At 38.7% G+C, this 27,452-nt stretch overlaps 1 protein-coding gene across 5 annotated transcripts in view; it reads right to left on the bottom strand.

Annotated features, from left to right (window-relative positions):
* The window catches only part of ARHGAP21 (Rho GTPase activating protein 21), a 96,297-nt gene that overhangs the window by 47,010 nt on the left and 21,835 nt on the right, over positions 1–27,452 (bottom strand). For 4 of the 5 annotated variants that reach the window (XM_015853295.2, XM_015853291.2, XM_015853292.2 and 1 more), the window contains exons 1-4: positions 26,659–26,779; positions 13,062–13,244; positions 10,529–10,553; positions 651–743 (exon numbers count right to left, since the gene is read on the bottom strand). In XM_015853295.2, coding sequence (XP_015708781.1) covers positions 651–743; positions 10,529–10,553; positions 13,062–13,244; positions 26,659–26,742 — 385 coding nt within the window. In that variant the 5' untranslated portion in view covers positions 26,743–26,779. Of the gene's footprint in view, positions 1–650; positions 744–10,528; positions 10,554–13,061; positions 13,245–26,658; positions 26,780–27,452 lie in introns of those variants that run through there. The other variant, XM_015853293.2, reaches the window with a different exon arrangement.

Here is a 27,452-nt window from a genome sequence, read left to right as displayed (position 1 = left end):
CAACTGCTGTCAAAAGAAAATACAGACACTTCACTGTCTACATAATCCTTTCACAGGAATCACATTTTGCCTTATAGAATAAAAATCTGTGTTTGTGACAGAATCCATCTACTTAGCTTATATCATTTTAAGACTTTCCCTTCTAGCACAGCTTTTTTCCTACAACATTTAATCAAGGAGTTAAAGAGTACCTGGTCTTCAGAAAAATAACTCCTGCCTGATCCAGAGATTATAGATTAAACAACTGAACACAATTTAATAAGAGACAGACTTAGGTTATTACTTCATGTTCTGGAAGTACAGCAATTTGAAGGACAAAAACCTGAATGCTTTATCACTACCACTGGTAATAAAGCACAAGAAATGGTAGCCTACCATGCCATTTTATTTATTGCATAATTGTTTGTAGCCTTAAAATAATGAACAAGAGTATTTAGACTTTTGTGACTTAATACATTTTATGTAGCACATCTTGGAAGTACACAGTAGTGCTTTTATGACAAAAATCCCTGGATGAAGATTTTGATGAGAGCTTTTAAACTTCCTAATGAAAGAAGATTTAACGGAATACAGAACTACACGTAGAAGCTTAAATCTTATTTTTATATCATGTATAAAAACATCCTATCAGTGTTACAGAAGAATAGTACCTGTGCATAGTCCAGCTTCAAAAGCAGGTCCACCTTCTTTAACTTGTTTAACAAATATGGTATCCATAGGCTCCAGTCTATTTCTTTGTTTTCCTGAGGGGAAAAAAGAATATTTATTTTAGGTGTTGGGAGTGGGAAAGCATGCATACAAACTTATGAATGTGTTCTGAAAAATGTAGTTTTTTCCAGGTTCATTTCACCATGTCTTTGTGATTTCATTATCGTGTTAATTCCTACACTGTTCAGCATTATTCTTTCCCCTTCTGGATTCCTATCTAGATATTAAACTAGAGTAAGATTTAGTAGAGTAAACTTAGAAATAAAATCTTGTTCACTTCCCCTGGAAGTGAGAATCATAAAATTATAGTCCCTAAAGAACTGTAACACTGACTCTCAGACTGTATTTTTCAGATGTTCCAAGGCTAAGTCTAAAGTTTTCCTGAAGATTTACCAAGATTCAAAAAAGCAGCATTTACTTCTAAGTAAATTATAATGTCTGCACATGAACTGATAACACAATATGAACCTTAAAGTTGACCCACAGTAATAAGAAACCATCTATCTTATCTTCCCACATTCTCAGCGTACCCTTCTTTCTTGGCTTTCAGAAATACAGACACCTTTTGCTTTTTACAGAAACTTGAAACTTTCCTTCTAGCCTGCCAGAAGAATGCTGTAGAACAAATGAAGTTCAGCACAGAGTATTACCAGCCTATCCTGGCATCTCTGTCCTACATGGTAGGGAACACAAGTGTTCATAGAACCAATGAGGGAACCTCAAAGATTCTTCAAAACTTGACTGTGACAGAGCTAGCTCTAAGTATCTTGGGTCCTTCCCTGTTCCTATCACCAAGTTGGGGAACATCACCATTTGGAGGCTACACAATGAGTCAGGCAGGAGAAAAGACATGACTGAAATTAAGCAGAGTCTGGGTAGGTCCCATTCTAATGTGCCAGAAAGCCCTGACACAAGGTAGAGAGTGTGGTGCAAACTGCAGAAAAAAGTAGGAAGGGCAGTAGAGAATAAAGGGAGTACATAAAATTAGCACTGCCAATAAAAAGAAATAACCCTTTCTTATTTTTTATTCATTTCTCCAGTGATGAATGGTTGACTCAGCCTTGAAAGTCTTCAAGGGCCAGGCTGGACGGGGCCCTGGGCAGACAGATAAGAGGGGGCAACCTTGCCGTGGCTGGGTGGTCGGAAGGTTGGAAATGGTCTCTAAGGTTCCTTCCAACCTATGGTGCTACAAAACGGCACTTCTTTTGGAAGTACTGACAATACAGCTTAAACATTCCTCCTGGTCACGTTTACTAACATAAAGCAACACATTCCCTTTCTCAATTATTGACTGAATAAAGCGTCCCTCTTAAGGCTGTTTTGGCTTAGTTTCCATAAAAGGAAAACTCACGATCTGAACAGCCTCAATAAATTGCACAAAATCAGATTTCCCTTCTCATTCTCCCTCACATTTTTCAAAGACAAGTTTTAGCCTCACTGCCAACATTTTTTTAGCCCTGCCACCTTATCAAAACCAATTCAACAAAATGGCTGTAAATGGTCTCAAAATAACTCCTGATGAGATGAGAATAATCAGAAAAGTTGATCTGATAGGATCAGAAAGGTATTATGTATATACAAATAAACCAAAATATTAATAAAACAAATCCATCTGGCAGCTCAGTCCCAAATAATTTAAAATGCGATTAGCAGGACACAGCTACAAGACATACAAAATGCTCCTTATAAAGAAGAAGTAATATCTGTCATTTTTAATCTGCTGATTTAAACAGACACCAAACACATGACAGGTCTCATCCTTTAAGAATCAGGAACATTTTAGCAAATTTAGACAAGCTCGTACAATAATTTATCCCTGATGCCATGAACAAAAGTTTGCTCCAACCAGAGCAAACAGATAAAATTACCTTTTATAGGATCAACTATCCATCCCAGTACTGCCACTTAACTTGATTGAAGGGATAGAATCCCAACAGTAACAATAATAATAATTGAGTTCCCATAGCATATTTGATTTATAACACTTAACCACGTGATGTTGGGTTAGATATTAACTCAGCTCTTTACAAAATGCCCATCAGGAAGGGATGGTGCCCTACTACTAGTCTGCATGACACTTACAAACACTACCTTGTCCATGCCAGGACACATAAGAAGTCAAGAACTCATTCAGTATTAGAATACCTTTAATACAGTTGCCACATCAGTGTTAGAGAAGAACATTGTACAAATTTATGAAGGCTTCCCTGAACACCCAATTTCTGACCAACCTATTGGCAGAATAGTACCTACACAAAGAGGTTCATCAACAATGTAAGTGGTCACTTTAAGTTTTTCCAGCTAATTTAGGGAGCAAATTGCAAAGTCAGTGACACTTCAAATGTGGTTTTTAGTCCTACATGTCTGTCATGGTAACCCGTGACAATGTCAAAGAAAGCTATACTGAATACTCGTTCTTCTCCCCAGAAAAGAATATATATATATATATATATATATATATATATATATATATATATAAATTGATTGCAGAAGGCACTACTACAGTTGTACTGTTTGAATAAGACAGGTCTCCCTCACACTGTCACACATAAAGGTCAGAGCACAAACTACACAGATGTACAGCAAGCATCTACGACTGTAGCCCTATAAAGCTGTTTGAAAACTGTCTGTTAGAGATGCCCTCACTAAAATCACGGCATGAGCTACAGTCCAAGAATCCTTTTACATGGCAAGATATAAGGCCAGAAATGGAAATCTTGTGTAACAAAACATTGAAATAAGTCGAGCATTTTACATAGCACTAATAAGCAATGCACAATTAAGTTACAGAAGAGACTGCTTGGTAACTATTGCTTAAATGCAAGCTGTTTTTACAATTAAGTCTGCATTCACTTAACCACTTTTCTTCATTGCCTTTTGTTTGGGGAGTAACATCTAGTAAGAAACATCCTAGTATCTCTTTCACAGATAGCTGTTCTATAAAGCTATGTGTGGCTTAGATCTAAATAATTAGCTGTTTATAATAAGAATTTAAAGACATTTGATTCGAAATCATTTCAGAAGTTTCATGTAAAGGATTATTTCCAGTTATTTTATGTTGCTCATTCTAGAGTAATTGCTTTAGGCATCCATTTTAGCAAAACTCTATGCATGCTCAAGAGGTTGCATAATTATTTTCCTACATATTTTCCACATCATGGCCATGAAGCTTTAGCATGTATAAAGCCTACTGAAAGGTAAAAAGCCAAGGAGGAAACAAAGATTTATTTACTCAAAATCATCATTCCTAACTCATTATGAGGAATTAAATCTCATTCCTGCCACAAGCTGCCAAAAAGCAAAACTTCCTGCTTTCTGCTCATCAGTGACAGAGCTTTGAATATATCAGACAAGGGCGTTTCCTCATCCATTTCTTTGGCATTTAAACTCCCTCTGGTGGAAAGATAACACCCAATGCACCAGGACCCCAGTACATCTCAACCTAACATAGCATCTTCCAGCTCTCTGTTGTCAAAGGAGAAAAAGCACCTTGTCCCAGCGTATCTGATCTTCGTAATCCTAATTGGAAGTGATCTTCACTCAGCTGACAGCAACTGCACTACAAGCACGTACTGTGCAAATGCAGACTCAGAACGTACCTTTACTATGTAGTTAATTAATGCACAATTCCACCCCCACCTCAATACTCACACCCTCTGGGCACAGAAATGCTTACAGTTAAAACTGCTTATTACCGTGAAACCTCCTGTAGCCTAAAATACACTCAGAATTCACTCCCAAACTAGGTTAACAAAATGAATATTAGCTTGAATAGAAACAGACCAAGCTGCCTTTGCAGGCATCATTACTTGCATTCCAGCATGGCCAGTTTTGTGCAGCTGTATCTTTCACTGGTTTACTGCAGCAGGAGATGAACTCGTATGTTTAATTTCTCCAGAAGTGCATTCAAAAACAGAGGTGCAGTTTCACATAGGAGTAATAATAACAATAATAATAATAATAAAAGAGCATAGGAAATGATTAGGTATGTAAGTTTACTGAACAGAAACTGGATTACAGCCCATTAAGACAAAAAGTCCTCTAAACACAAAGTCTCCAGTCTTAGTAAATGGACAACAGTCAGGGTAAGCTGCAGCTCAACGTAACATCCAGGCAGTGAAGTCATTTTGCTAACAGAGAAGCTCAAGCATTTCTTTGAGTACAAATACTCCCTTAAAATTATGCGATTCAAGTTAAAACGTGACTTTACAGAACATAAACTGATGACTGAACTTTTACTTCAGAGATGCAACATCAGAAATAAAGCAATAAAAATGAACCACCAAACACTTAGAAGGCTCAAGGCAAAAATTCACTGGCTTAAACAAAGGTAGTATGGACTCAAGAAGTCTTTATAATGAAATTGTTAGCCTAAATAACTGAAAAAATAAGTCTGAAAAAGCATAAGGAACTTTCATAATCAAATGCATGAGAAATACAAAAAAAGCATCTGATAGCAGCAAGCAGGTTTTCCCCAGTCAACACAGTCTTCATAATTGTATGTAAATCTTGTAAATAGTCAATCTCACAATTGTTACCTTCAGGAACTCATGAGATCAAAACAGAATCTACAGTAACGTATTTTGCTTCAACTGCTTCTCTAATTAACATCAAACAGAATTACAACATGTTTTTTTCTTAAAACAAATATTTATCATAATTTATGACCTTCATACTATTTGGATCTGCCAGCTGTGACTGATGTCAATGCCACCTTCATTCCTGACAAGGGAAAAAAATCAGTTCACATAATAAAGTTAAAGGGAGGCTTTCCTGCCACTTTCTGAAATACCAGAGAGGAGCACACTTTCATCATAGGCAGCTGATTTTCAAAGTAACAGAATTCTAACCTTCTTGCTTCTCCCTGATGAGTGGCCATCACATCTCTCTTCTGCCTCTTTGACCTGCTGAGCACAAACCTGCAAGTGCTCAGGGACACAGTCCAACACGGTTCTTTCTTGAGAAGTCTCTATGAATCTACCTCCTAATAATAACACTATTTCCCTTCCTCAGCACATCCAAACCATGCTCAGAAAACTTTGTAACACAGGAAAAGAAAACCCTGACTTTTATTCCTAACACTATGCAGGGTATTTAAAAAAACAAAACAAAACAAAAAAAAAAAAACAAAATAATTATAAAAAATAAACTTAAAAAAAGCCAGAAAACCATGCCCTTAAACATCTGCTCACCTAACAAGATAACTGCAGGAACTCCTGGCCCTATTTTGCAGATAGCTGAAGCGACTGAATCCCATACCATACATTATCACTCACACTATGAAACAGCTTAGTTAGTCCCTTCCAACCCCGCACGAGACTATGACTATGATACTATGATGATACAAAGACGGGTTTTTATGTAGAACTGACTCAAGGGCAAGGGAACACTGCCCTCAGACATGAAGATCTACAAATACACCTGTGGATATCCAGGACACTTGCACTCCATACGGTTCAACAATGCAGAGGGAAGCAATTCTCAGACAACTTTCAGGGAATGGGAAGAGAAATATGAACAGACAGTGGGACAAACGCTTCCAAATGATTACTGAATCAACAAACACAAACTACTCAAGAAGAGGCAACTGAAAGTACAGCAGAACTCTAATTTATTAACAGATTTAGTTTAATTAAATACAAATCATTAAAACTATCAGGAGCACATTTAATGGAGCGCAGCTGAAGACAATTTTGGATTTTCTAATCTGCAAACTGAGTTTCATGCACAGTAAGCATTTATCCACTAGCAATCCACTGCAGAAAAGGAGTCTAAAGGTCTCAGTCGAGCCCCAGGAGAGCTTAATTTCACCCACTGTCAAGCATGAAGTAACTCTACTAAAAAAAAACACTGAACAAAACATAATGCCAAGGATGAACCTCTGAATGAGAAGAGCAAGTAAAATAGTTCTATTCAGTCATTTAGGTCAGAAACATCTGGCACTCAGTTCCATGATTCAGGAAAAATATGTTATTATTCATAGCACCTCTGGTATTTTGATTAGGCAACGCTAAGCATCAACCAGCCTTAATTCCACTGTCAAGTAAGACAAGAGCAGGAGAGAATCATCTGGCATTTTCATGAAAAAGATAACAATTTCACCTTTAATACAGGCTTTCTCAAAAAGTATCTTCCCACTACATTAATTGCCAACACTGTGATTTTTTCCAATCTCTCAAATCTTAAAACCAACCTTTTCAAATTACAAATTGACATACGAGTTAACATATGATGAAACAGTCAAGAGCAACCAATTCCCTTTCTACACACACATACCAGAGCATAGAAGACATTGAAAGGTACTGCTGGAGGTCACCTGGTTTGCCCAGGACTGTGCCCAGGTGGCAAGCAGAGCCATTCTATTGATATCTGTTGTGAACTACAGACTTTCCCCATAATCCATGGAAATTATACTTACGCAGCTTTTAGGATTTTTATTGAAAGTCAAAGATTATTTGAAGCCATTAGGAGTCACTGAAAGGGCCTATACATGTGACAGAATGGAAAGCCAGTGGTAAATGCTCTAGAAGGGGACGTGCACATCTAGCTCACATCTCCATCAAAAATTAAATTTAGCCTTCTGATAGCACTGTCATCATTCAACCATGTTATCTTCCTCTTTCCCTCTTATTCCCACCCCACTATCTTATACCTTAAGACTGTATCATCCCAGCAATCTATTCAACTTTCCAAATACTTGAGTTCACATTCATTTATCTTGTCCCTTATCAGCACTGTTCCCACCATCACAGGTACAGTTACTTCATTTCACAACAGACTGAGCTTTAATAGATGGTGTTAGAAACCCTGGGATTAAATTCAACCCTGGAAGGACACAAACCACATTAGAGAAATCAACATTCTGTTTAAAGAAATAAGACATCAAAACCACATTTAGTATTACATAAGCAGCAGTCTGAAGTAAAAAGTCTTTCCTGCATTTTTTCCATGATTCCTCCCCAGCATCAAAACAGACTAATATAAAGCTGAAGGAGCTCAAGCAATAAATTGCAACTTTTATGCCTCAGAAAAATTGAAGGACAGAAATTTTTAACCTAAGTCAGACACATTAAAAAAGTCTGGTGATCACAATTCAGCAATCTAAAAATGCCAGGGAAAACAGACGTCTGAACTCTCACTGGTAGGTGTGTACTCATTAGAGTCTCTACGGAAAAGGAGACTGAATCTTATTATACCTAATTCACTTCTTTCTTCTGGGAAGATAAGCTGCCAGTTGCTATAGATACCTCCATATAAAAAAACAGGAGATAAGAACACTATATTAAAGAAAAGAGTAATACTGGATCGTAATGATAGCTAGATTTCCAGGCACTGTAATAACATAGCTTATATCTTGTGTTAACAGTGAAGTTCATGTCAGAGACTATGCCAGCTCTCCAGCTCACTGTGAGCTACCTCAATGCATCTTTGTGATCCCAATGAGATCCTAGCCCTGCAACTGCATGTAGGGTTTCAATTTCTCCTCACGTGTATTAGCATACAAGCACTCCACGAAGCCATTCAGAAAAGTTACAAAACCTCAGAAATGATACAAGAAAGGTGACAATTTTGCACTGGCACACATTGCTTCACAGAAATAAACAGCACAAATGCCTTCAGCTTCGTCTTCAAAAGAGGAAAGCTCAAGTGAATCACCACCTACAGACTTCGGAAGGAAAATGTCTGTGCTATTTTCACTGTTAATTAAGTCACAGGTTCACAGAGGCAAGTTTTTTAACTCGAAGCTCGAAGGAAAAAGCATGAAATTGGCCACTAGATGGCTCCTCCGCACGCCCAGCAGCCACTGGGCCCGACCCCAGAGCACGCCAGGCCTGGGGCAGCCCAGCACACACCTTGCAACCCCCAAAGCGGCTCCACTTCTCACCCATTCTACATCGCTTTAAGCAGCCTTGCCATAATCCTTGAGAGAATTTCTGCTTTTGCTAAATTAACATGGCTTTGTGAATACGGAAAATGAGACTGACTTTCTTGGTTCTCTCTTCCCAAATTAACTGCCCTCCTTTGAGGAAAGGAACAACTTGTAGCAATGTAAATAGGAACAGCTTAACAACCCCAGCTGGTTTGACCTTTGTGGTCACATTGAAGTTTGGGGTAAAAAAAAAGCTTAATCTTTCAGTCCTGTTTCATTATTTGTTAAGGTAAAGCACACAACAGTGGCAGGTTAAATTCTAGGGACATCTATACCTGCTGCTCTGCCATTTCTCTCTCTGTACAAAGCACAAGCTCAACTTTTTCTTCCTGTTAACGTGAATATACTTATCTTCCCCGAGTATGTTTTGTGCCCTCTGATCTGTACTGCAAGGCGTACAGTGAACTAAGCAGCTATATATAAGCAATAACTGAGCTATGATTCATAGCTTAAGTAGCTAGACAAAAATTTCCAGAAAGCCATCTTGCTCCACCTGCACAGGTCTCATAACAAACCACATAAATGCCTGTTTACTGCCGATCCTCTACTGCAAAACATCTCAGATGAACATTTTGAACAGCAGACACACAGCAACATAATACATAAATGACTCCAATAATACATAAAAGACTCCAATGCAACATAAAGCAGATTGCAACCCACCAGTAAAATCAGCATTCACTGTGCAGTTTCTGAACAGAGGTATCCAGGTTTAAACAAGCCCATCCCCAAAGAACTGCATTGGAATGGCTTATTAAGGACAAACTCAGGCACTGACTGCATATTACACATGCACTGCACCTAATCCTACATCCTTTGCATACCTGATAATTTTGACAGAATGCTAAAACTGGGAAGTAGCACCTGGGTCCCCACCTGAAAACTCTATTTTTTAACTCAAATTATAACATTTATTATCCCTGTAATGAAACAAAAATATGCCAGCCAAAAAAAAAAAAGGCATTAACATGGAAACAGCTAAATGCTAAAAGGAAATTTTAATTAGGTGAGACTGAGACATAGTTCTGCTTAGTGAAAAGAAGCTAATTAGTGAATGCTTTAAAAGAGAGCACACAAATGCAATGTAATGTGGAGAAAGTGATGAAAACGGAGCGGAATGGACTGATATAACCTAGAAATAAGTTATTTTTCCATCCCTCGTAATAAAGCACAAGATAGTCTTGTGCTTTATTCACAAATTTTATCTGACATCATGGAAAAACATTCAATGGGTTTCAAAATGTATATGAAAATGACAAACCACTGAAAATGACCAAATAAATCAATACTACTAAATACTGAAGATAACATTACTAAGATAATGTAAGGTAATACTTACATTATTTCTTCAACAGTTATATGCCACATGAGGCTGGTTTTTTGTTTGTTTATCATCAGTATTAACATTAAGCCCATATGCTTCTGTGTTGATTCTATCAGAGTGAGTCTCAGTGGAAATAAAATTTCATACCAGCTACACTCCAATGCATTAAAAAAAGTGCTCCACAGTGCACTTATATGAATACAGATAGCGCACACAATCACTTTATAGTAGTTTGCATAGAAGAACAGTAAGGCCTAAATACAGAAGAGTGTAAAAACTTTGTCACTAAAAAGCCCATCAAACATATGACAAAACAGTCTGAGCAGCACAAGTGATACAGCATGTATTGCAGTACACTGCAAACTGTAGTAAAGCATAGTAAATACATAAGCTGAACAGGTGCAGCTAAAATACATTTTCTTCCCTTTGTTCTGATGCCATGAAATTCACTAAGGACGGTACTTACTAATTTTACATGAATAACTAAGAGTTTAAAATGTATGTTATGTAGCTGGAGATAAATGTTTACCATATTGAAGCAGTGGAAGAATGAAAATAAAACATACCTTGTCTATTCCCATTCTCTTCATCCTATGGAAAAAGAAAGAGTGCACATTAAAAAGTCACTAAATGGAGAAAATACACAGGCATCTATAAGCTAGGAGGATTTTAAGTGTACTCGTAACCTCAACTGTGCATTTCAGTATTTCATCCTTTCTCACAAATATTCCAACGCTGCAGAACTAAGGCTTCAATTCTGAAATTGCAACATAATTCCTGTTTACACAGAAAAAATTAAACAGTTGCATGAAACATCCTCAAAGAAACAACTTGAAAGGCATTATCTGAAAACAAGTGTAGAAAAATATCCAAAATACTGCCATGAAGCCTGACACTGCACTGTGTTGTTGCAAGTATGTTTCCACTCATCAGTCAAGCATATGCTGCAATCATCCACAATGTTAAATAATATGAAAGACATCTTTCTAACACTTTTTTCTTTTTTCTTTTTTTTTTTATAAGCAAGCTCTGAATATTCTTAGTGAGATTTGAAATATGAAGTTTGTTTTGCATCCAGTGCTTCTGCTAGAGGAAAAACATATCCCAAACACTACTTAAGAAAATCTCTGCAGACTTTCCTTCTGGTCATCTCACTATATTTTACAATTCTAAGTAACATATATCAGCCATAGTCCTTTAAAAAAGCCTACAAATGGAATGTACTGATGGGGAAGGACATGCTTAAAATAGCATATAATTACTTCAGTTACTTTCTCATCAGTATTTCAATATGAATGAGACTTTTGATAGAGCCCGGATAATTTCCTGTTCAGCAAAATTCTATTGAAATTTTCTAACTGAGATGGTTAAAATATGGAAATGGGTTTTCTTTCTGAACTGGGACTTCATGGAAGTACTACATTTTTCTACTAAATACAGGTCCTCATACTGATACATAGATAAGATAAACACATACATATAACAAATTTTAAAAAGAAGGGAGTGAACAGTACTGCTCTAACTTTTTAAGAGCCATGATTATTAATTATTGTTATCACTAAATCCTTAAGTTGAACAGTTGAATGGTCTCGTTCACGTGCCATTAGACAAACACTGCTAACATGTGTCATAATACCCCTTGAACACCTGCGACAGTCAGCCTGCCTTCAACTACATAGGATCACCTAAGAGAACAGCAGCAAAGAACTGCTCAAGGCAACGAAGACTTGCCAATAGCATCCTCCCTTCCTCCAAGACCTGGACACTTTTGATCAGTGAAGAGAGAGGAATGATTCTTAAGCTTAGAAATAATGACTGAGATCATACTTAGCCACTAACCAACATGATCTTTGGTCAAATAAGAATGGCACAGAAATCAAATTTGTCTCATGTTAGAATCAAGCACAACAGGTGAATTTCATTCTTCACATAACTTAAGTACACAGATATAAAAGCCACCTTATGATGACCCAGGAACTAAAACTTTGCAGATATTACTTTTTTCCTCCATCTCATGGACATGAAGAAGAGAATATAATGGTTCAGGCTAACTTACAGAAGTGCTTACCAGCACTTTGCGGTCCAAACAAAACTTATCTTTATGGGTAACTGAACACCTACAACAATCTCACAATCCCATGATTTTTCCTTTCAAAAACCAAATATAAAGAAGAATGAATTACTCAGATTCTGACAAGTCATAGAAGAAACAGAAGGGAAAAGGATGCCAAGAGCTCTCTTGGAGTTCTAGCTCCTTTTTCTTCCTTCAAGATATGCCTTGAGATTTATGGGTATCAGCACAGTATGTGCTGTTTGGATCTCTCAGATGTGAATGAGAAGAACTCCGGACTCCCCCAGTACGATTTGCCTTTCCTTGTGTGCAACTCCTTCCACATGTGAAAATATTATTGTCTGTATGAGCAATTCAAGAGAAAACATATCCCATCACTTCGTGTTTAAGCCTATCCCGCTGCCTAGCTGCAAAAAAAAAGAAGTAAACTCAGAGGAAGGGTGTATCATTACTTGTAAGTAATTGATTTTCAAGTTCTAATCAATGTTATTTGAACTGACTAGAAAAAAAAACCCTTCTCAATACTCAAATCTTTATCAGTATTAAATGGACTTCCCAGCAACAACACTACAGCAGTTTCCAAATGGTTCAGTCACAAAGGAGAATATATACCACTCTTGAGTAAGGTAGACCAATAAGCTCCTTAAAATTTTAAAATACTCTAAATAAAACCTATAAAGTACTTTCATGCTATTTCTAATTAAGCTAGAAAAATTTTCTTCAGCGTAGGCTGGTATTGATTTGTCTCTTGACTTAAGGAGAATTGCAAGATTCTTGTTCTTTTCAGCAGAAAGAGTGAAATATATGGAAAAAAGCGTCTAATGTCCATTAATTTTACAATATTCAGAAACTTTTTCCAGGCCATTCTCTTAGGACAGTGATTTAAACACATCTCAGTTCTGAAGAGGTAAACAACCACAACCTACACCCTACCCTTGAAGTATACACTAAAGAGTATACAGATGAATGAGACTGGCTTTAAATTAAAGAATAACAACAACAAAAAGCAAGAAAACAAACTCACTTACTTTAAAAGAAAATTGAACTGCAGATTCTGGAGGGTAAACTATGAAGTGTCTTAAGGTGAAGCCAAAACCCTGAGATGTCCTCCTTAACACAACAGTTTTTGGACCAGGCCAAGAGAAAGCTTCTTCATCCTCTGATGGTGATATAGCTTCACTTTGCTCTTTTCCATCTTTATTTTTTGATGCCTAAAATAAAAGAGATACAGATATTAGTTGTAAATCACAATTTGGTTGTATTTTAAAAGCATTACTGGGCACTTGAGAACTTCTCCTCTCACATTCAAAATAACCGGATAATCACTGATATTGTCTTAAGAAACAAGAACTGCAACGCAGCATCCTTAGTGTTACATCTCTGGTCAAATCACTAACTGAGTTTAAGTTTCATATTAGGGAAGTCAGCGTTCAACAGTTACAAATTCAAGGAACATGTACAGCTTGTTTTTGTTCGCTTTGATATAAATATCCAGATCATTTCTTTCTGTCTTTTAGGACTCCATTTCTGACCACACAAAGCTCACATGCATACAAACAAATACAAACTCCCTTTTTCCGACTTAAAATGCAGGCATGGTTTTCTCTACTTGCAGCATCTCCTCACGTACAACAACTGATACAAAAATAAGGTAGAAAACTGATTAGGCTTCTTCAGCAAGACAGCCTTCAGTATTTTTTCTTCATCTTTTATTTTTCCCACCCTTAGCTACAGTGCAGTACACCAGCACTAGATACAGAAGTAAGAAGGCCTAACTTCCTATTGCTGTTAGTACTACAATCCCACTTCTACAGAAACAAGACCATTTGTTTCTTTCTTAAGGGTAATTTTATATACCTGTGACTCGTGAAATACAGGGTTTTAAAAAATATTTGCAGCTTTACAAGAAATCTTCCATTTCAGTTTTCAAAGTGAGTGCTACGTCATTCATGACAATTCAAATAAAGCTGAAAACATACAAAGAAAGTATGCAAGAACCCTTATGACTCTCCTCTAAATATCCTAGTTCAACGATGCGTGAAACAAATTTAGATACCAGAGCCTATAGACTATTCAAAGGGTATTCAAACAGAAATAATAGTCTTCTTGTCCTTCTGCAGCCCTGCTGCTGTGGCTCAGCAACCGCCTGATACTTGGCAGAATTTTCTGCTCGGATTTCTTCCTGGGCTGCTCCAAAATAATCCCTTTTGCTTTAGTCTTACAGCTGCTACGTGAAAATGCAGCACTTCTTGGTAAGGTGGGCCCAGCCAACTCCAATCAATATCTTACAGAGAATACAAAGCATTTCAACTTCCACCACAGCCACTGCATGTATTAGGAACTCTTGCAGCTGCTTGGTGAGATACTTAATTCTGTATTCTGTTATGTAAAACAAAGCTGTGTTTCTACATAGATGCTAAGGACACAACCCAGAAAATGCACATCTCATTAAGTGCCTCAAGGAAGACAAAGAAATACTGGGCAGCCGCCTGTAAACCAGACCTCTACCATACACAAATGACAGAGCTGGAACCAGCTACTGGACTCCTGCACAGAAGCAGTGAGCTGGGCCCATGGGACTGTGAGAATCCCAAAAGGACCAATGGCAGGTTCTGGAAAAGAATAGTAAACATGAAGAGCTCAATCTCTGCTCAGTCTGTCCATGTCGATCACCTTCATCCATGCTTCAAGGTAGCAGCGTGAAACAAGACTGTGCAATTAGATGACTAATGAATGAGAAATTAGTGAGAACTGAACTGCCAAGATTGGCTTTAGTTTAAAGTTCAAGCAATGCATAGATCAAGTTAAAGGTGACACTATCCTCTACCCTGACTATCAGTGCGGTGCTGAGGTGTTTCCCACCAGTCTGTTCAGCCTTTAAACACGACAGTTTTCATTTCTGCACAAATGATGAACCTTCTCAGCCTTCCCTTCTCATCACATGAGCAGGAAAAGTGCCATTGAGAACGATTGATCTGATCCTATTGAAATGGCATAAGTAGCAGTTCATAATAAGAATGTATCACTGGCCTCAACGTTTGACAGCAACCTCCTCTGCTACACGACAGGCTACAGTCCACCTATTTAATATTCCCTGCAACCTTTTTTTTTACTCTTCTCAGATTTTTACAGGGAACACCTGACACAGAAGTTTTAAACAGTCAAACATCTGCAGGTATCACAAGAACAAAAAACTTTAACAAACAAACAGCCATCTAAACAACACCCCGAAAAGCAAATACAGAATGTGCTTTACTCCCTCCCCCTCAACAAAAGCCTCCTTAATTAGACTATAGTTTTGATATGTTTAAAACTGATCATTCATACACAGTGACCTGAGAACAAAATACAGCCATACTTCCCTATGTCTGAAGGGTAGGAGACACAGTGTTTGACTGAAATGGGAAAAGAAGGTCTAATTTTGCTCTAACTTAACATCAACCTTTAACACTCGTGACAGTTGCTGAACTAGCAGCTATTCACGGACAACAGAGTTCCATAGGCAAATCATTATTTCCTGTAAGAGCACGCCAGAAGTTGAAGAGTTATCTTCATGCTGCCCTTGGACCCCTGCAAGGTCTGCCAGCAGCACAACAGAAAAGGCCAGTATTAATAATAAATGCGAGATGTAGTTGGTAACAGAAACTCCGAGCCCCTATACAAACAAAAAGCAATTTGAATTACAAAGAAAAGAGTCAACATCTGTTGAGTGACCCTGCAAAGTGTCCAACACCCACCCGAAGTATCTCTTGCCAGAGAAGGCTTTAAGAAGGAACAAAAAACTTTTCAAAAATACAAACAAAACAAGGATTCAAGACAGAGAGCAAGAAACAGATGATGTTTAGCATAGGCAAGAATGTTATTGAAAGCAGAGATCCTACGTGGTATCTCTTGTGATCCAAAAATGATACCAATCCAGTTACAAATACATAAGCATCTGATATCCTTAGAGTGATTTGTCTTTATGAGTAGAAGGGTGCATTTCAAGAGAATGAAAAGTGAATGCTTTATTTTCACGTCACATAAAATCTAACGGGCGAGAGATTATTTGCTGTATTCCTTACTGAAGATCTGAATGTTTGACTCGGTAAAATACAGACCCTATAAATCCAAAGCTCAACATGAATGGCAGAATGCACACAATTGGGTTCAAGGACTGCAGAATCCCAGGCTACAAACAGATGATTCAAGCGTCATTTCCCTCAGGATTGCTTCATACGAGGTTTTTATACCAAGTATCTCAAAACATCATTTCCTGTTACATGCAATTACAAGGACATACAGCAGATGCTTAAGTGCCCTGTAAAACACGCATCTGACTTTGAATATTGTGTTTAACCCTGTTTTTCTAGGTAATAAAAGCATCCATGAAAAATCTGGTACTTTAACCACCAGGAGTCTGTAGAATTACATAAGATCAGTAAATAGCACCAGTGTTTCTAAATAATACTATGTTCAAGAAAAAGTAATCTCAAAGCAATAATTTCACATTTAGCTTCTGAACAATTACTGACAGGCCTACACAAATAACATGCTAAAAACAGTCCAGCGACCGTCAAAAGGGATTGCAATACAAGCCATCAGTTGTCTTTTCAGCTGTCTAAACAGAGAAATAGAAGTACTCTGAGTTCTGTCATAGGTAAATAACAGTGAACACACTACGTAATTATACCTTGCACTACCAACACCTGAAGAAAAATACAAAAATCGGTTTAAGGTTGAGATTCTTTACTATCAACAGGCTCCCCTTGATCACATGGCCTGTAGCAGACTGACCACCAGATGTCCTTTATTGAGTCTGGTCCCTGACTTTAATCCACAAGCTCACAACGCGGTTGTGGCTGCCTTAAGGGGCAATTCTTGACAATCTATCCACTTTTTAACATGGAGGACAATTCCCTCACCCCTCTTACCCCGTCTAAAATGCTTGTAGCCCTCAACCGTTTGCTCTACACATTTAGTTTTAACATTTTTCTTTAATCAAATAGCATCTTTCACAAATTCTGTAAATAACAGCCTTACGGTGTTGCCCAAACTATATTTTCTGGAGCCTAAATTTAACAAAAACCAACAAACAGACTAGACCATCTGGTGGGCTCACCTGTCAGCAGCTCCATAAGCACAGTCTGTCTCCTGCTTCGGGATTCAGTATTATTCAACTTTCATCAAGTCCACCAAGAAACAGTGCCATCTCAAACAGCTGTTTCAGCTCAATGTGTGTATGTTGAACAGATTTAACTGCCATCAAATGATTTTTAAAAACTAATAACATAAACCAGGACCAAAAAGGATCTTGCACATTATTATTAATCTCACAACTAGCCTGAGACAGTAACAGGATATTCCAAATGCTATAATAAATGCTGGGCTTGCTTATAAACAGTGGCATCTCTAGTACCATGTCATTTCTTTTCCCTGTTTTTTCTAACCAAGTAGCTATTAGTTAGCCAACTTGCCTGTTAAACCTACAATTTCAAAGCAAAAAATAAAGAGCTTTCCTATTTTTTTGTCACATAAAGAGTAAGATTCTTTTAAAAGGTAACAGGAGGAAAAGGGGTCATTTCTGGCTAAATTTCTGACATAAAAATGCCTGTGTGGGAAGAGGATCTTGTTATCCACATAATAATGGCAGTTCTTGCTGCAAGTCAGGTTTTTCTTTAATAATCAGACTGTTCCACCGACAGGTTTCAAACAAAGTTAGAATAAACCACTGATCCTTTTAGTCTCAACCACACAGAAAACCTCAAATTGCTTTGCTAGAAGCTGACAGAAAGACAAAGAAATAATGAAGATATCCACCAAAAATAATAATAAAATTAAATTTAAAAATCTATTGTTCTGGTAAATCTATGTGACCAAAAATGATGAATCACAGAACTTTATCCTGCTCAGAGGACAGCATGTCCCCTTTACCTTCTATCATCACCTTCTGCCACCTGGACTCCTGCACCAAAATGACTTTGGGCCAATCACTCAATCCAGTAGAGAATATATGATTCCCTAGAACTACAATATAATAGGAAACAAACATAACTCCCAAAATACATTGCCTCTGGGTGCTCTTAAAACATGCAGCATTTCCCCTAAAAACATCTTAAGATGAACATTTAACAAAGATTTTGCAACTTTTTTATTTATTTTATTTTTTTAATGATTACCTCCACCCTTATTTGCAGTACAGCCAACATCCAAAAGGAAAGCCAGATGGTGTTTCATCTTGCATCACCTCAAAAGTGGTGATATTACTTCTGACTTTTTATACACGTTTTCCACTGGGTGAATACTTCAGTGAGCACTCCACTAAATTACCATTACTCTGTGAAATGTCTAGTGGTCAGTGTACATAGAACAGCCACAACAGCGTTGTAGAAGCAGACTGAAAGATCTTGCTGCTCTTCAAGCAAAATCCCAAGCTCTATGATCATATGCTGAAGTGGTCTCAATCCACAGGGAGGTGCCATTTCCAGAGTCTTTAAAACAGGCTGGAATTTAAAAATACTGTTTTATAGAAGTAAATCATTCCCAATCAAAGAAAAATAACTGCTGACACAAGGTTGACGCCGTACGCAAACTTTTCCTCCAAATATCCAGGAAATAGCTTTGTCCTTGAAACAAACAAGTTCAATCACTTTCACCTTCAGCAACACGTTCAGCTGTTCGCTGAAAAGCCCCTGTAAACAATCAGGAAAAGCAGAATGCAGAAATACCCAAACCTACATTATTTCAGACCTCAACATCAAAAATTCTTAGTAACCCTAGAAGTAGATATGACTGCAACACAGCAGACTGGAGTGAAAGATGAGTGAAGTCTTACCTACTGGAGTTATACTACAACAACACAATTGGCACTAACAGAAGAATCAGGCAGCCTGAGATATGTAAACGTATTGAAGCACAAAAGAGGAAAAGTTATTTCTGCCTCCAAACATTCCTTAGTGTTCCTCCATTCTTTCACAGAGCAGACCATAATTATAGAGATTCCACTCCACAGGCAGTGCTGAAGCCAGCAACAGGTAGCACAAGAGACAGAAAATACTCAACTCCATCCCATCCACTTCAGTGCTGTACATAGGAAAGCTGCAGGAAGGGTTTACATGCCCATTGACAATGTTAAAACCACAGGGCCTGTTTTCAGCAAGCACCACAAGGCTCCCTTGCTATGAAGCACCCAAAACTGGAAGTGAAGATGTAAACAAGCCCTCGAAGCACAAATAATCTAACAGCTGTGAAATTGTTTTCACCACAAGAAGAAAAAGCACCTGAGATATGGAGATAAATGGAGCATGAGTCATCACACACACAACTATTAGTAGGTGACACTCGGAGAGGTACATAAAACTGGCCCAGCCTGTACCCTCTCATCAGGGCTGCTACTAATAGCCAAAGACTGCTTTTCAGAACTGGGAAGCGTAGATGTTTCACAAAGAAGTTCCTCAGGAAGGAAGAGGGAAGATCCCCAGCTCAGTAGGTGTGAGCCCTCAGTCACTAGGTGACCCACTCATCACCTGTAACATCGATGGGTGCACACATGAAGCACAGGATGTTTGCTGACACTCCCCAGGACTAACGCTTCTCTGGAAGCATCGGAGGAAGATGCAGCAACTGAGAAGGAGAAGAAAAGCCAAAAGACCGAAGAACTCAATTCAGCTCTCCAAAACATGGTCCAAATGCTTTACGACTCCAGTTACTATAGAGAATGGTGTACATCTCAAGCAACAGGAAAAGAGAAACAAATTATTAGGAACTGCCCATAAGATTTAGAGCAAAGACTAGCAATGTCACTTGTATCATTTGCCAGGCAGGGCAGCTGGGCCCTGAGCCCTTACCAGCAGGGGTGAGGAGACCCCTTCAAGCAGCTGTCCTCTGTCCTCACATGGGTTGTGATGATGACCATAAAGAGCTGAGAGGCTTCAGAGCAAGGCAACAACGATGTAAAAGCACTGAATGCAGTAAAAGGTTTCAGAGGTAGGACACAGCTCCAGGCGTTTCCCTCACAGGAGCAGGAATGTGAACCTCAGCTGAATGAAATATTGGACCCGGAATATTCTTTTAATTCAGTACCAAAGGTTACAGCTGCCTGCCTGTAGCAGAGATTGGAGAACTTTGAAGTCTATCTTGGAAATGAGTAACTCAATTCAATAAAATGCATTAATAATTGTATTAATAAAAATGCATTAATAAAACCAAGGCCAGGTATAGAGAAAGAATCAAGAGAGTGATACGTGATGACTCCAGAAGTGTGAAGTAAGTGGGAAATATGCAACCTTTCAAAAACAAAGTTTCTGTGCCAACACAGCAGACGGTTGTTCACATGGAAGGAGACATCACTGCTGCCATGCAGGCTGCATAGATGGCTTGGGATCAGGAGGAGATAGGCAGAGGGATGAGAGCTTCCATGTACCCTTATGACTACTGGCATAGTAGACACCATCATTCAATGGAGATATAGCACATTCAAGAGTTGGATTTCAGTCTTCAAATAGGTCAACGCAGAGCAGAAAACCTGTAAAAAATAACTCGTCCACACGTGCACCTTATTTTACACAGCTCAGGTTTTCCTTACTGTGCTCTACTGCTTATGAAAGGACGAAGAAAAATAGTAGATGCCTCTGTCAATCTCATCACCACTGCATAGCCCTAAAAAGCACAGCTGAAGGCTACCACCAGCAACCTCTACCTTCCTCCCCCATGCTAAAATGCTCCCATTGAAATTGCCATTTTTTGGCCCTAAGCCCAAATACAGAAGAAAAGAAGAAAAGTTAGAGGAAGCCTGTATCTAAAAAAACCTCAGTCTTCTTGACAATATGCTAATAACAACTACATAACTAACTAGCTTTACACCTAAACACTCAGGAATTTAATGACAATCTGAGAAAGGAAGGTCTTAACGTCAAGCCCGTAGGTCTGATCAACCAAAAAGCTCTCAAGTGCTATTCACCTGGCTCCGGATCATATACAGCAACACCAGTTGGCTCTGTTAACTGAGCCCAGCATACACACACTACAAAAATATACTAGATAGTGTATGTACATGCATATACTGTTGTTGTGGGCTTTTTTTGTTGTTGTTTTTGTAGTAGCTTGTCCACAATCAAAACCCGTAATGCTTTAACAGGAATCAAAAGCTAAAGGGCACTCAGGTTTAGCTCAGACCTATTACTTTCCACACAGCAGCAGCCAATTCCAAGCACCACCAAAAGCAGAGTGAAAATACAGGGACTTCACAGGACTGGCACGCAAATTATTTTAAAATCTGTTTTTGTTTATATCTTGCAATATAGATTTAGAACAATGAACAGTTCATTGGAATAAATGTAGTCAGAAAACCATTAAAAAGAGAAAGAAATTTAGAGCTTCCTTGTTTTCTTATAGGCTCGTTAGCAAAAGCCTCTCCTCTTAACAGCAACATCCTCCTTAAATTGGAAAGAAAGGAAACATCTGCAGGGCTGGTAACATAACAGCAAAATGTCATGTGATCCTAATTTAGCTAAATCAGAGCTTTTGCTTCTCTGCTTGTTCTGCTGTTGCTTATTAAGAATAGGAAATGCTTTGTCCTTAACCTTAGAGTCAGATCTAGAAACACCAGAGACAGACTAAGAGCACACTTCTGCCTCTCAGTACAGAAGCAGTGTTTGAGATTGCTCCATGCATGGTAAAAAACTGCCTCAGCAGTCTGACAGCCTGTTCATGGCTGCCTTCCACTGCTTCCTGTAGCCTATGGAGCTCTGAGATAAATCCACAAACAAAAGTTGCCCGTGATCCATTCTACTTCTTACAAATAGGGAGAGAACAGCTCTCAGCTGTCCCCAGCTAAGTGCATTACTGCAAAATTAGGAGCTAAATTGGATGAAGTTCATACTCTTTGCTTTCTGGTATAGCACAGGCTTTATCACTCACTACATACCAGACAGCTTCCACTGCATTTTCATCAGATTCTACTACAGCACATCTATTCATGCACGCAAGTCAGTTCTGCACAAGCCATTAAGTAAAACAAGACCCCTACAGAGTATAAAGCCTGAGCTGTGCAGGCCCTGATTCAATAATCAGATGCAGGACAGCTTTAAAGTCAGTTGCAGAAGAACCTACACGCTTCTCCAATCCATCTCCTCATCACATCCAGAGCCTATATCCTGGTTACACAAGTCATCAGATCTGCAGAGGACAGAGTTTAAGGCTTTATGTACTTCCAGTGAACCCCTGGGCTTAGCTGGGGCTTCTCTGTGATGCAGCCACAGTGCTGAGCTATGTGGGCCTGGCAGTGGAACAGAAACACACTTTACCCCTTCTCTCTCTCATACACAGGTATGAAGCTGATCTCTCAGAGAAGCTAGCGATCTTTCCAATATAAGCAGAATATGCTCACTCCTGTTTCAAAAATACAGAGTTAAAAGAGATTAGCTGCACTACTTCAACCATGCTGAAACATCACCATACCTGCCAATTATTCCAACAGTTCAGACTTAATGTCATCAGATCTTCAACTCAGCCACCTTGCGGTTTTACTCAAGATTCTGTTCCGCGTGCCCATGAATGCCTGACCTGCCCCCAGCAAACCTTTGGAAGATCAGGGAATTATCTCTCAATGTCAAAATTCAGATTGCCACCCTAAATACAGTTTTTTCAAGTGAGATACTATTTCACATTCTATCCTGTTGTATAGAGTCACGTGGCAACTACCCACTGTTTAAGCTTGCAAATACAGATGCATACCAGCAAAAATGTACCACTTAAATATAACCTGGTTCCATGTTTTAATATACTTCATTTGAAATAAATTATATAATGTGCAAATTAACACTGAAAGTTTTAAAAGCCCTACTCTCAGAAGTACTCATTTTATGTATAAATCAGCGTGCGCAGATGCAAAGCCACATGCTGTATTTCAGAACCCTATGTTTATAATCTACTGTGCATGTACAGCACAGAGAAAAGCAGCTTTTTCACTGCAGAATTTAATATACCTCGATAAGGTACACAGGAAGGTGGTTTAAAGAAAGGACTCAAGTCATTAACTTGAAAAAAAAAAATCTGAAATCTTTATGTCACCAGAGATGAAGTATCTCTAAGAGGATAGAGAAGAGAAAGTTGTCCACAGGATTTTCAGTTTAGCTGCAAATCCACCAGCTTTCAAACCCTGCCTTACAATGTGATCATAAGTGACCTGTGTATTTCAGCCCAGCCTGCAGCCCACATGTCAGCAGAACAGTCAGCACAGCTGATGTCTAAACCCTCGTTGTGTTCTGTCTGGAGGATGGGGTGGGGGGCAGAGGAGAAATCTATTTTAACAAGAATCCACTGGCTTATTTAAGAACTACTTGTCCCCACATGCCTATTACTCCAGTTGGAATTGCTCACTGTTGCTGTTACTTCCCTGTACTTCTGAACATTACAAAACGTTTCTCCAACAACAATGCAAATTCCCACAATGAGTAAAGCCATCAGCTATTTCCTGCACTGATTTTACACCTTTTACTCAACAAATCCAAAAACATCACATACTGCACTGCTATGAGACAAGATTTTTATCATATTCCGTCCCTCCCTGAGGCAGGAGATAAAGAGAAATAAGAGCACGAGAAGATAACATATCACATTTCAAAACTTATCAGCTGCAAATATCTGAAAAGGAATGCAACCACCTTTGTTACTTCACCCTCCAAGTGACAAACCCAGAAGACTGAAATGTTTTTTTTTCATGTTATCTGAGATTCTCTGGAGGAAGGGAAATAGCTGCAGTGCAGCAGCTGCTGCAGTGCTTCTGCATCCGAAGGCTTGAAGGCAATACAACAGCTGAGCTTGCACTGCAACATCTCATTCTCATACACTGTTTTACAGCAAATATAACCTGCAGATTAAAAACTAAAGATCTTGGCTGCTATAATGCCACCACATGACAACTCACTTTCTCAAAGACTATCCTGATGGCTGTGGAAGTTCTCCCAAGCCCAACAACTTCAGTGATAAGGCTCTTCTGTACAGTGAACCTGTATGGCCATCTGTCAGCAGGTAGAACTCAGCAGAATACTTGTCTTTGACTAGGAAACCATAAATTTAAGTATTCAAACAGCTGAAAGACCATTGCTGTTACCTTTAGAGGTTAGGACACAGCAATAAAGAACAGTAGCCAGACACTGTTCAGATAGGAATTTGGAACAGTGAAAAGACCTGCTCTCCTCCAATTGGTAGCAGCGTACTCAGGGCACAGCAGTGACCTGCTCCTTGCTGGTACGAAGACCTACATTCAACTCACAGTGTACTGTTCTATTGCCTAAGACTTGTAAGCAATGCTTATGTGATACAAGGGAAAAAAGAGATTACATAACACTGTCCTATTGGTTCTTTTATGCTATCCACCAGTAATCCTTTCAGCCATCTGAAGAAGTGGCACTGATTGTTTCAGAGTTGCTAGCAATGTTCCACCTTGGCCAAGAGGTGAATGAAGACATCAAGCATCAAGAGTTTGCCTGCACACTGAAGGCTGATAAAGGATTTCCTTAGCAGAAAGCAGGGAAAGTTCTGCTGTACCTTACTGAAGATGAGCTAAGTTATGTGAATGAGTAAAATCATTACTTAGTACTTCCATACAATTGTTCAAGGACTCTCTCTTACTGGGGTCAGTACTAGTACAAGCATGACTCTGAGGCTACATCTTCACAAACATCAGACTAACAATGGAAAAGATTACCTTCACTTTATTTTTGAAGAGATACTTTGGGAAATGTAAACCAGAGGAGTTGAGTGTATGACAGTAATAACAAAAGGCCATAAGAACAGTTCTATAATCTGATTCAAGAAATCATCAATGCCATAAATGACTGCAAATCATCCCATGATGCCTTACAGGTGCTTGAGTGGATGAAAACCACCAAAGAAGCTGCATGAGCTCTGCTAGTTCAAGGATGACACAGACCAAATGGGAGCTGGGCTGTGCAGCTACACTCGAGCAAGAGCTGTTAGCTTCAGACTGTACTTACCTGTTCTCTGACCTGCAGGATTCCTGAACACTGATAGGAGGAGCAACACTGCTATACAAAGCAGTTCACATCTCCCCCCAGGGCTGAGTCCATCTACATTTTACAAGGCACTCTAATGCAGTAGAATAGCTGCACTAGTCTCTTCCTGGTAGATAGTACCTCAGAACTGAACTTAAAAATTCATTTAAAAGCAAAACGAACAGCAGCAGCTCACTACAATATACAGTTTCCAGATATTTTACTTTCAGAGAAAAAACACACCACAATACAACCCACAAACCACATTAGCCATATATTCTACTTATCTAAGAAAAATGAGTAATATCAAGCAGTTCTGCAACATTTCTACCTTAAGCACGCAATTAATTTCAAGTATATTGATCTAAGGCCTGGTTTTCCTTCCAGTTTACTAAGAAACAGCTTTTAGGTTACATGAAGCCTGCCTTGTTGGGTGTTCTTTTTCCTTTTGTGTTGGCTTTAGTTTATTGTTTTGGGGTTTTTAACAGTTCATTTCATTCTTCTGCTCAAAAAACAATGTCACTTTCCCTCCCCCCTTCTTATTCCAAACTCATTTTAAAGTTTGGTGGGGCTGCCCATATCATCAGCCTGGCCTTTTCTTACTACCTCTTGATTTCTGAAGTACAGGAAGCCATTGTCAGATTCAATTTGCCTACTCTGATGAATTCTTATCTGTGTGTTTGCAAACTGAATCAAGCTTAGTTAAGCATCTGAAATTTAAGGCTCTAAAAGCATCCATTTGTCTCTTATCTTTCCAACTCAACAGATGAGACTTCTTTAAATCATATCATTAAGGAAATGATTTCTAAGAAGGGCATATTGTTTCTACAGACTTACATGTATGGTGAGAGTACTTCTTGCCTCTATTACTGTACTGGAACTGAAATATTTTATAAAGCCTTCTCCTTAATGCTGCAGAAGAGCACAGTAAGTTCTCTCCAGTGACTGCCTGAATGGCAGGTGAGAAACACAGGTTACATCCACCTTGAAAGCAGTACTGCAACAGAACAGCACTATTTCATATCCCTAGTGAGTGGATTCTATTTACAAACGTTTCCATTCAAAATCCAGGTAAGGTTTTCTTCCTCTAGTTCTGCATGAAATAAGTCAGTCAGACTTAAGAGCTGTCCAAATTCAGAACTGAATAACATTCTGTGTTATTTTATCCCGTATGTTCCAAAAAGTATGCAGTATCCAACCTCTTTTCATACTATTTTCTCTCATATCCATGATAAATTTTGAAACAGCCAAAATGTTTGAGTTCAGTTAAACTGGGAAACAAATCAGCTTTATATTTATTCACAATGCAGATGGTGCTGGCACATCTCCCCTTTCCTGTATGTACAATTCATGGAGTAAATCCTCCTCAAAGGTCAAGACTCTACCAGAGCAATCTGAAGCACTCCAAGTGTTTAAAAAAAAGCAATTATATGGTTAAAAACATGCTTTATATTTTTATTAACTGTAGGAAAATCTTTAGTTTATGGCTTCATTCTTAATATTGCATTTTTCAATAGGATGGGGGAGGGAAGGGGGGGAGAAATGGATGACACTAGCTAGAGCCTTCCCCCCTCATTATATTAAGTTCTATAATCATATTAAAATATTGTAAGATAAGAAAACAACAAACCTGACCGCTCCAAGCACAATAAAGGTTACAGATGAAGCTCCATTTGTGATTGATCACGCAGTCCAGAATCTTGAATTGGGCCATGTCTTGCTATAGCGCAGACTGCTGCTGTGCTCTGACTCAGCTTTTGCCCGAGTGATACTGAAGGATATGAGAGCTATGCAGTAATGACATTCAGGAACAAGGACCTTCCTTCCTGCTCAGACTCCCTTCCCACCCCAACTATGTGTCGACTCAACAAGATAAATTGACAGAACTGCATAACATTCTTCAAAACAACACTTCCGAAACTGTCAAATTATGCATTCTTGAAAAAGAAATGGGAAATCAGAACATCCTAAGAATTCTCACTACAGCAAATACAAAAAGGTGCTCTCAAGCTGCGCTTGTTTGTTTTTTTTTTCCCTTTCCTGCTGCTGCTGAAACCAGTCCAAACATCACCAATCATTCATATCATAGATCTTAAACTTGCTTAGGCACAGCTATGATACTGGCTTCTGCACTTTCACGAGATGCAAAAGCTGTGTCTTCTGTCTTAAAACACAGTGCAATATGAGCCACCTTCCAAAGCCAGGAGAACCTCACAGATCTCACTGCAGCCACAGAGGTTCATATGCATCATGTTCTTAAATGAAGACTTCCCTTTAACCCATCACAGCACTATACACAGGAATGGTGTCTGCCTTTTGAAACAAGGGATGAAGACTGCCCCACAAGCAGGGGAGTGGAAGATGGAGCAGTGGGATCCTGAGAACCTGAGAAGCACTGGAAATGTTTCTGCCTTTACATATTCC

The sequence above is a fragment of the Coturnix japonica genome, chromosome 2 (genome assembly GCF_001577835.2).
Source record: "Coturnix japonica isolate 7356 chromosome 2, Coturnix japonica 2.1, whole genome shotgun sequence".
NCBI classification, from domain to species: Eukaryota; Metazoa; Chordata; class Aves; order Galliformes; family Phasianidae; genus Coturnix; species Coturnix japonica.
The sequence above is the reverse complement of the archived record's forward strand: the minus strand, read 5'-3'. Positions and strand labels throughout refer to the sequence as shown.